Consider the following 11,053-nt stretch of genomic DNA (forward strand, 5'->3'; position numbering starts at 1 on the left):
AATCCCATTGCAAGATGTGCGGCCCACCAACCACAATGCTTGGAAACGCAGGATTGCTTGCCTCTTTCACATAAGCATGTCTGCACTATTTGCAATGGATACATATTTTTGTGTGTGTGAGAATGAGCCAGTGATACCAAACCCAGTCTTCCAGTCGCCGATGATGGGCCATACTCGGCAATTTTCTATTTTTTCTAGTGGAAGCTGTTCACGTGATTTTGCAAATGGTGCCAAAATTAAGAAGTATATAACGTGCTGGCTGATAGAAAAATGTGTCAAGTCAAATGATACTTTACTGTGTAGGAGTGCACCTCCAAGGTTACACTTGCTGTGGTGAAGTGTATTAGTAGCAGTATTGTTAGGCTGCGTGACTGCATATTAGTATTTCTATTCCAGGAAGCCATGCATCTTTTCTATCCGTGCATCTTTTCTATCATGTATGCCATATGCCTCACCAGAGGAAGGAAAAGGGAAACTGGTAGTACTTTGTATGTATGAAACTTTTTTTTTTCTGGTGCTGGTGAGGATGAGCGGACACCAGTTGTATGCGAGTACAGAGCCTGTGGAGGTGAGTGAGAATCTGCTGACTGGAATAGACGAGACGCCTGTTCAATATTGCTTTAGTAACATTTCTTGTTTGATGCCTTCTCATCGATCGAAGTTACCAAGGTGTACAGGCTTGTAGATACATGAAAGAGCACACATTGCGACGCTTCACAACTTTATTTTGTCTTCTGAAAGAGGAAGCATCGATGTTAGCACGGCTGCTCTGGCAACAATCTTTTGTCCACACACTGCATACACATTTGCACAGCACATACCAATATGAAAAATGACAAGCGAGTAACCACAAAGTCGGTGCCACAAACAGCAAAGCGTTCACATGGAGAATGTGGGCAGCTTGCTGCTTCCAACGGAACTGCCCGGCTGATCGTCGTCTTGCTGTCCCGAACACTGAAAATGGAGTAACCAGTTCGCTGAGTTACAAATGCCACAGAAAAAGGCTACGAAGTTATTCTGACCACTTCAACATTTTTAAAGAGACCATTAGCACGTTTGCCGGTGTGCTACATTAGCACACCGGCAAACGTAAAATTGGTTTTGCAAATACCGGTAGTCGAAACACTGTTGGCACCGCTTTTAGCACGGGTAGCATGCTGCAACTCATATTGGGCACGTCTGTACATCACAGGTAAACACAAATGAAATCCCACGCAATCCAACAACTACAGGAATGCCCAGTACTACAAAAAAACAACAGCTGTCTCACCTTTTGAATATACTTGGGGTCTGTGGCTATGTCCTGATCCATCTGCTTCAATTTATCGTTGAGCTGAATAAACTTTCTCATCTGAAAAAAAGTCGAGATCAGCAAGAAATGAGAAAGACAAGACCTCTTCCACTTCGTCTTTGTCAAGGTGCAAGGATACAAGCTAGCCCTGTTCTCTGTATTCCTCTGCACTGCAAGAACATGTTGGTGCAATATCATGGAACATTTGCCAGTGCAACGCATGTTCCATAATCACATTGCTAGCACCACTTCACACCATTATGTCAGCATCTCTCCGAAAGTGAACATTAAGAAGCAGTAACCCAGTGCACATGTAACCGAGCGAAGCTGATAGTAGGCTATCGCAAATGTTTTGGCAACATGGCCGGCAGCAACAGCATCATTATTCACACTTGTCACATGGTTGGGACGGTGAAGAATGCTGCAGCAAGACTGGGAAATATGGAGCTCTTTATTTGGGCGAACTTATGACTAAAAAATGAAAATTCAAAATACAAGTGATACACGCTGCACACTGATAGCAGCGAGAACAGTCGTCAGCCATCGAGTAATCTGATCATCGGTGGAATGCGTCGCCTTTTATACATCAGTCATCGAACCTTCTAGCATTATTGCTAGTGCTCGTGTAAGCTCTCGAATAAACTTGGCTATTTGCGTCCGGCGCGTAATCTAAACAGAATGATCTCAAACAATAGTGAAGCTTCTCAGACATTATGGCGCGGTCTGCGTCAAATGTTGCTAACAGTCTGTGGGTTAAACCCGAATACATCAAAACAAAGCAATAAACACGCGTGGCAGAATATGGCTAGTAATATTAACGATGGTACTACCGATTGCACTATTGATAGTTTCAAAAGAACTATCGATGCTATCAATAGTCAATTTACCGATAGTTCTGCATCACTACTTTAGAGTCCATTACCTAGTGTTTTTAATGAAAACTATTGGTGTATTTTGAATTAAGTTTGTAATACAACAAATTACAAAATGGTGCGATGCAATTTGTTATGCACACGCTGCTTACCTCCTCCTCGAGCCTCTTGAACATAAGTGGTGTGTTGTACTTCTCTGGGTTGTCCACAAACACCACCATGCCATCTTTCTGATTAATTGATGCAAATATTTCCTCGTCTTCAATCTAAACAGATGCGAATAACAGGATGTTAGTCTGAAGGTGGCAGCACAACCATGTTTCAGCTACACATGCTTGAAAGTCTCTCCCAACTACCAAATGAACTGCTCTAATCACAAAATGCATAATACACCTAACATGTCATGTTTGATACATTAAATTTCATCCTTCAAAAAGCTTATTTAGGCACGGGGATTATAACACATAAGTCACAAATCTTTTTAGATGATGGAGCAATGCTATAGTAGTGAATAGCTCAGTAAACCAATCACAAATGAATTGGTTGCAATGTTAATGAATTTCTAACTAAACAAACATACTTTTCCGTCCAGGTGTACTTTTTATGATCAGAAATAAAGATAAGAAATCGTTTTAATTTTCCTTGATGTGGAATGGCTTTCCGCAGTTATACATAAACTCAATGCTTAAGCCGGAAACAAGTTCAGTGATTTTCCTGACTACAAGTTAAAGGCAGACCAAAGGAAAAGGCAACCTTTAAACACAATTATTTCATAACTATTTTCATTACCTTCAAGTTGATTATTAGAAGGAAAAATGGTGGTCAGTTTCATTTTTTGGATTTTTGCACCAAAACCTCAGCTCCTGCTGGTCAGTGCACTGTCATATATTTCAAATTTTTTTATTTGGGCCACACTGGCTCAATGACCACAACAAAACTTTCCATTATTTCGAGACAAACACCAGAAAAAGAACAATTAAGAAAAAAAAAAAGGTTGCAGACATGAGGTATGAAATGGTGTCGTCCAATAAGCAGCATCACAAGGAAAAACAATTTTCCTGCTGTAATATTTTTATATCAACTCACGCAGGAAAGAACTGCTGCATATTTACAAAACTAACCAGTGACCAATAGACAGAAAAAAATAATGTGTCAATCTCAAGAATGTGCTAAGCACAGAAGCTGCGCTTCTGGAATAATTTTTACAGATAAGAAAGAATACGTGCCATGTTCAGTATGTGCCTTTCTGCGTCCCCAGTTCCTGACAGTTGCACTCTGCTTGCCATGTCTGTCAAAGACAGCGTCAGAAATGTCTGCAAAAAAGAAAAAAAAAATGTTGACACAAAAGCGTATGAAATGTTCTGCATATTCCAAGTGTGGCCACTAGGACTGTTTGTGGAAAGCCAGCATCTGTTGCATGTCTAGGAAGGCTTTTGTTCAGCAAAGCTTACCTGCCGACCAACCATACCATTCGAAGCTGAGATCACAATAATGACACTCATAACTGAGCTGCAGTACTTTCGGAAATTATGTGGACTACTGCATCGTAGATTACAGCCATTACAACAGCACATATAAAACCAAAGGTGATTACATATCATAAAGCAATAAAACATCTATGGTAATCAAGTGACAATCTTATCACTGACTGTCAGATTTTAAATTTTACAACCGCAACAATAATCTGCTCAGGACCACCTTTGCATAAATGTACATGTTAATTAAATCCACAAACAACAAAGCTTAACAACAATTTCGTGCGTGTCTAGAATTTGACAACGAAAAAAGTTACCTTGGTCAACCTCTGAATGTTTTTCTTGTAAAGTGAAGCCAGGCACTGCTTTGTCAGACCTGTGTTGTTATCCTGGCGGAAAACGTGAAAACTTAAGTAAATAAAAAATAAGAGCCTATACACACTCTGATGTCTAAGCAATGAAATACAGTCGATAATAATTGTTGGAGTTTAATGTCCCAAAACCAAGATTTGATTATGCGAGACGCTGTAGTGGAGGGCTCTGGAAATTTTGACCAGCGTGCACCTAAATCTAAGCACACGGGGAAATACAGTCAAATCCTGATATAACAAGTGCAGATATAACAAAGTAAATGAAGGATACTCTTGTCATTAATACAGTGTCATGAATATTCGTTTATAACGAATTTCCAGACATAAAGAAACAGTTTCGGCAGAAATGAGACTTTGTTGTAATGAGGTTTGACTTTATGTGCAATTTAATGAATGGTCACTGAAATAGCAAAAAATCTAATGCATAAAGACACAATATAATAATGAATAGACCTTAAAAAAACGTTGTTTTTGCTTAACAGTCACTCATGACTCTTAGCGCACAACAGTGGCACACTACTGAAACATTCAGCTACTAGGTTCCATGATGCTGTATTCCACCAGATCTGTGTTCTGACTAGGCCACATTACTTACAAATTTCTGCAATAACACTGTGGCAAGTTTTGGCATAACACAATTTTCACAGCGCGCATAGTACAAAATAAACTGTTTACAGCTGCATTAGCTTTGCTAAATACCACCACGAGCAACTTTTGTGGATTCAGTAGGTCCTCTTACCCGAGAAAAAGTCTCGGCATGCTTGGTGAGGACAGCCCTGACTTCATCCGGGTTATTGGAAGTGTAAGCTGAAGCGAGGTCCAGGTAAGGTTGGCTCAATGGCTGAAACAAAAGAAAGAGCCGTGTACAATACTGTACTGTTCACAGTACAACCTCTGCTGCTTGAGCTTTCTGCTCACATCCTTGAAACAAGCAAGTTCTAGCATTTAGCAAGGGACAGTGAGCCTCATTTCAACAGTGAAATTGTCAGCCACTTCCTGAGACAGGTCCACTTTCTTTTACCACATACACATTTAAAGGTAGACATGGATTGCTGAAATAGTAGAGCTGTGCGAATAGCAAAATTTTGGGTGCAAAGCGATTTCGAATAATAAAGATTGAGTGCGAATCGAATTGAATAATTTTAGAATAATTTTCGAATATTTCTCAAACATTTTTCAAATAATTCGAAGTGAAATCACAGAAAAAGTTGCAGAGAATCCCTAAGAATGTTCTTGTGAGATGGCAACATGAAAGTGTTTCTTTTCGCTAGGTTGATGAAGCGCTGATGGGGCCATATTTCACAGTTGTCTTTCTTATCAAGAATGAGGCAATGTAGAGGCCGAACTGTATTGGTGCAACCAAAGTGTTGCCGACAACACTTTACACGTGATAGGCAGAGATGCCATTTCCTCAGCCTCTCCTCCTCTTTCAACTTCTATGGAAGGCCAACTGATGTGGCGGACAAGCGTGTGCTCCCTTCAAGTCCGGAGTTCCAAATCTGCCTCGTAGACGTCGATATATAAGAACATCTGAAATTTTGGATGCTAAAAAGCTTCGGCGTCCGATTTTTCGGACTTCCTGCCCAAAGTTCAGGTCCAAAACAGCATTAATTGAGCCCCCAACTCTGCCACATCTTTCATCTCCATATTGGAACCAGCATTTTCTTGAGTTAATACATTTGCGACCGTAGAGGAGCTTGAGAGGCAGCTTTGCCGCAATACGGGGGTGTGATGAGGTGAAGCATATTGAAAATCTAGGGACCACTTCCAAACGGACGTTGACTGTCTCTCGCCCGAATTCGACCGTAACGGAACTTGAAAGGCAGCTTTGCCGCAATACGGGGTTGTGATGAGGTGAAGCATATTGAAAATCTAGGGACCACTTTCAATTGGACTTTGTCTCTTGGTCAAATTCGACCGTAACAGAGATTGAAAGGCAGCTTTGCCGCAATACAAGAGTGTAATGAGGCGAAGCATATTGAAAATCTGAAGGGGTCGCTTTCAACCGGACGTTGACTGCATTTGTCTTTGGGAAGTTCGAATAGTTTGAATAGCAAAATTTCAGTGCGAATCGCATCGAATAGCAAACACTATTCGAAAAATATACGAAATTTCGAATATTCGCACACCCCTATGAAATAGTGTTCCAGAAACCTTACAGTGCTTCTTTCGTGTCAAGAAAATGCTTAGTTTGAAAGATAGTCATCATTTAGTACTCCACATACCATTAGTGCAATTCAAGCGCTAAATGTACGTTGCATTCAGTGAAACATGTCGGCATTTATGCATGTGACATGTTACGTTCCATCACTATCACTGCTGCTTGCATAAGTTCCAGAATAAGCTCAACTGCTTCCATTGTGCGCACAACCTTATTGGAAAATTCTAAAATGGTCATGAAGGTTCCCATACACACTGCAAGACCTGCACCAAGTGACAACACTTATAGTTTTAGCCAGTGACACATGATCATAATGAATACAAACTCATGTATCAATATGATGTCAGACTATTTGTCTGGATAGGCTTATCACTAAAAAATGCCTATGGCATGCTGGTGATGAACCCCGTTGCATGCAGATTATGCAGAAAGAGAGTGCTTACCCTGATAAACCTGGTGACCACCTGAGAAGTGTATTTGGGCAAAGTGGGGACCTGTGTGAGTTTCACATCAATAAAACACAATCAAAATATTAGGGACCCTAAGCCTGCACCATGGCTAATATTGAAACATGCAGCCGAGGCACAAAATCGCAGTCATCATCATCATCACTTTAGGTGCATTGCAAGGCAAAAGCTTGTCCCAGTGTGGCTCAATTATACATGCGCCAAATTACACCCACGTCACAGCCGACAATATAAATAAATAATATCAGGATTCTCTGGATGTAACAGAAATAACTAAAAATACAAATCTTCAGGATTTTCAGACTGTAATAAAACAAAGTGTTTCTATTCATACAAGAAAAGGCAGGCTACAACAAAATTTAACTTTGGTTATAAATGAGTAGTAATACATACTACTACCAAACTAATTATGGTGATGCTGCAGGTTTTGTAATATAACAGTTTTAAATTTCACCATAGCAGATGACATGCATTGGGCAGTTGGTGGATGTGATGTAAATCCCACAAATTGCCTCCGAGATTTTTAATGCACTGTGGGCTCCACCAGATCTCGGAGGTCACCGTGACAAGCTGCGGTGGTTCTCAACATTCTAGGCACTAACTACATCACACTCTGCAAACAGTAATGGTACTGCATTTTTTTTCCAGGTGATCTAAAAAATGACAATTTTCGAAATTATACTGTTGAGTTGCAGTTCGACACCCATGTTAATGGTTTGCATTATTTTACACTCTTATATGTCTCAATAGAAACACAATGGAAACGAAAATCGGCAATCAGATAGCCCATCAGTAAATCCCAAGCAAATTTTAGCAGGCTTTTCATGAAGTATCGAATTCATCTTTCTGACATAAAACATTGCATGGAAAACTCTACGTATCTATTTTCACGTGGTCCAAAATTTCGTTGTAGGTAGCCCTTGATAAGTGAAGATTTAAAAAATACTATGCATCCGTCCTATTAGCGTATCTCTCGCCTAAGCAGTTCACCATCCATAAGTCAAGGCGTGCACAATATAACACCACAATGTAACTTGCCTTTCCATACAGGATCAGTGCCAACAGAATGTATTTCTTGTACGCTTCGAGCATAATGTGACTGACTGCCATGCTGGTTGTGGTGATGGCCTGGAAATGGAAGTGTGGTCGCTCATGCTAGGCACAGATATCCTCTTTCCTCACAATCCACATAACCAACTACAGATTGCGTCGTGTATAAGCTTGTAATATCCATAGAAACAGAAAGGCTATGGAACAGTGAAATTGCAATCGAACTAAAAGAACACTCAACTACTGCACGTGCATTGTTCTAATGTTTTAATGTAAATGCAAACATTTAGAACCGTTACACCACGGTTGATTCATGTTTGCATAACAAGCTAGCGTAGGTCGGGAATGAGCATACACTTAAATGTTGTACATCATCGAATGCCCTATGGGGCACAAGCGTTTTTAAGCCATTCATCAAAATGGCCTTTTGTTTGTAGTTCTGACACCATGCAATCGTGGCGGATAAATTGAACTGAGCATTTCTTCCTTCAGCGCTAGTGTTACCCGCTTAACAAAAGGAACTGAAAACGGTGTCGCAAGACATCAAGCGTCAAGCAACATGTTACCTTCATAAAATGTAATAAGATGATACATATAAACTGGCTAGTGTTGTTATCTTATTACATTGATAATGTGCTGCATTAGATTTTCCATGCAGTATTTTCAATAAAATGGCACCAATAACTGCAGAAACAGATATGCTCATCTAAATTGCACAGACTAGACGACTAACTTACCACTTCAAAAAAGTAGAGAGCACGTTCGTAGTTCTTTAAGGCTGCATATATCATCCCACCGTAGTAGTAATACAGCAAGAAGTGCTTTGCATCGTACTGGTCATTCTGTAAATGGTTAATTTTGGATAAGTTACTGAAGCAAAGTAAAACACAGGCAGACAATACTGAGGATCGAAATTTATATTCGGTGAGCCCACCTCTCGACTGATGTCTGTTATGTCGACATCAAGGAACTGGAGAGCTGGCTTCAGGCACTTGGCAAGAAGGCAGAGCTGTTGAAAAAATACATATTTAATCAGATATCCACCTGTACGTACATAAAAACTCAACCGTGCACATCACAAGGTGCACTGCACATCATTTCATTTCAGTATCGGGTGTGTTTATATAACACTGCAAGGCAGGCACGTAGCCAGAAATTTTTTTCGGGGGGGGCCCGAGGCCTAATTGTTCGAAAGAAAGCCTTTCCATGGCAAAAAGAAGAAAAAGTTGCCCGGAAATATAGAAGGTTGGACGAATTTCGGGGGGGGCCAAGCCCCCCGGGCCCCCCCGTTGCCTACGTGCCTGCTGCAAGGTACAGGGTCGTCCACATCTCAGGTGAACACCCCATTAGCATTCAAGACCTCACAGAAGCTGATGTCTAATACATATTTAGGAAAATTATTGTAGCGTTTGTGGGCACCATGATTAGACGTCATATAACGTACATTTTCCTCATGAAGTAGAATAAACATTCTAGTTTTTAAGGGAAAAGCCTTAGATGCCTCATAAAACGTGAAAATTGACCGTCGGTGTTGGCGGCGTGAACAGAAGTGATGCAAAAAATTATAATCACGTGATGACATCACCACATGATGTCACAGATCGCCAAAATTTGTGACGCCATCATGATGTCACATGATCACATCACATGACATTGTTGCTTGGTCAAAGGTGGGCCGATCACTGAGGCAGTGCAAAACCAGGTGAGGTGCAGAAAGCTTTCGGAGGGGGGAAGGAGACAACAGAACTGACAGCTGGGCTAGTTGGTCTTGATTCATAATGTATTGAATGTACAGCGCAAAATACAGGACGAAAGACGAGGAAGCACACATGGACAGCACTGACTCTCAACTGAAGGTTTATTGCACACGATACAGACATGAACGTGTACCCGCACGCGCAAAGAAAGTTGATTATGAGCAAAAGAAAAGAACACAAGAAGTACAACAATCTATTTACTGTCTGTGCGTGATATTCAGGAATTCTGGAAAGGATCAATACATCGACTGAGAAGATAGAGAAGATGATGGCTCTCGCCTTCGAGTCACCTTGGGCAAACGCATAACGGACCCTGTGAATATTTGAATGCTAGTGAGGTGCTCACCTGAGATGTGATCGACCCTGTACAAGTCAGTAGAAACTTTCGACAACTGTATATTTCCCATACTTCCCGACAGTGACGCACACTACTCCAACACACCGTGATTGTATTCATCTCGAATTTCCCGCCTTAACGTATGTTCACCTATTATAAAAATAAAGAATTCTAACAACGTGTTCATAAGTTTATCAGCAAACTAGGCAGCACAGAGGGTTACACAGATGTGAAACAAATTGTTATACAGACGTTTTTTTTTTCATTTTTCGCTTTTTAGTTCTTCACTCAGTACGTTATGGTAATATTGTCGCTTGCCTGGCATAGGTCAGCATGGATTGATGTCAGCTGTGACGGCAGCAATTGGATCTTAGTGATGGCACAGGCGAGGAGCTGGATTCCACGCATTGGCTGCACATGGATTGAGGCAGATTCATTTGACACTCTTTGACAAAACGCGACGCAAGCGTACGTGCTTACCTGTTGCCTTTCGACGAGGGACTGCGTAAGGAGATGACAAAGCTCCGCAACTGAAACCAAATTTCAACGGTGAGTGTGACGTTCCCGCTAATCTACGAGGCGCATACGCGAGTCAAGCGAACTCACATGTGTCCGTCGCGCACCGGACTTGTTCACCGTTACAACCTAGAATGAACTCCTGAACTTGCGCATAGAGCACCTCAAAGTCAGCGGCGTTGATTACACTGAACTTGACACAGCTGCGAGAGAGCAATGTTATCCTCACTAGGCGATTTCTTGGATAAATAGCAACGCTCTTTTACTTACAGAATTGCCAGAACTCCCAACGAGTGCTTCTGAAGATCTAACGTCGCTAAGACGTCTTCCAAGTGGGACGCGTTTCGCACTAGCATATCGCTGCTCTTGCTTATAAATGTATACAGTTGGGAGAAGCTCCCTGAAATAAAGATTGACATAAATGCATTAGGACATCGTCAGCAAGCACTTCGCCAGGAAACGAAAGATTCGCAAAGCTCTGACTGCAGTCAAAAGACGCAGCGGACTTACCGCTAGATGACATATTTTGGACGTTCACCACAAACTGCTCAAGAGGCGTAGTCATTTTGAAGCGATTTTCAGTGCGTTGCTGGATGAAATTCAAGCACCAGCATCAACAAAGCCCGATGCGGGACAACAACAAGACCCTCCACATAAGTTCACAATCCATTCACATGCAGCAGTTCATGACAACTATGGAGAGCTAGATGGATAAGCAAGAAGGCAAATACAGCACCGCATTTATTAAAAATGTAG

The 11,053-nt window shown here is 41.2% G+C and overlaps 1 protein-coding gene across 1 annotated transcript; it reads right to left on the reverse strand.

The window, feature by feature from the left end:
• Window positions 1-704: 704 nt before the first annotated feature.
• On the reverse strand, window positions 705-11,029 carry LOC119378312 (COP9 signalosome complex subunit 3-like). The gene is made up of 15 exons (XM_037647488.2): window positions 10,808-11,029; window positions 10,568-10,697; window positions 10,388-10,500; window positions 10,262-10,311; window positions 10,100-10,192; window positions 8,622-8,696; window positions 8,425-8,529; window positions 7,676-7,765; window positions 6,614-6,664; window positions 4,749-4,850; window positions 3,956-4,027; window positions 3,390-3,476; window positions 2,316-2,429; window positions 1,271-1,351; window positions 705-954 (listed from the first exon to the last, which is right to left on the reverse strand). The coding sequence occupies exons 1-15, from the start codon at window positions 10,860-10,862 to the stop codon at window positions 880-882; spliced, it is 1,293 nt and encodes a 430-aa protein (XP_037503416.1). The 5' UTR covers window positions 10,863-11,029; the 3' UTR covers window positions 705-879.
• Between the last annotated feature and the right edge of the window lie 24 nt (window positions 11,030-11,053).

Source organism: Rhipicephalus sanguineus, unplaced genomic scaffold (genome assembly GCF_013339695.2).
Source record: "Rhipicephalus sanguineus isolate Rsan-2018 unplaced genomic scaffold, BIME_Rsan_1.4 Seq7763, whole genome shotgun sequence".
NCBI classification, from domain to species: domain Eukaryota; kingdom Metazoa; phylum Arthropoda; class Arachnida; order Ixodida; family Ixodidae; genus Rhipicephalus; species Rhipicephalus sanguineus.

Bases quoted from the DNA above. Each gene is read 5' to 3' on its own strand.
- LOC119378312 (XM_037647488.2), bottom strand. From the start codon at position 10,862: ATGACTACGCCTCTTGAGCAGTTTGTGGTGAACGTCCAAAATATGTCA. The intron at 10,501-10,567 runs GTAAGTAAAAGA...GCTCTCTCGCAG, and splicing joins TTGGGAGTTCTGGCAATTCT to CTGTGTCAAGTTCAGTGTAA. The intron at 4,851-6,613 runs GTAAGCACTCTC...CTTTTGTTTCAG, and splicing joins TGGTCACCAGGTTTATCAGG to CCATTGAGCCAACCTTACCT.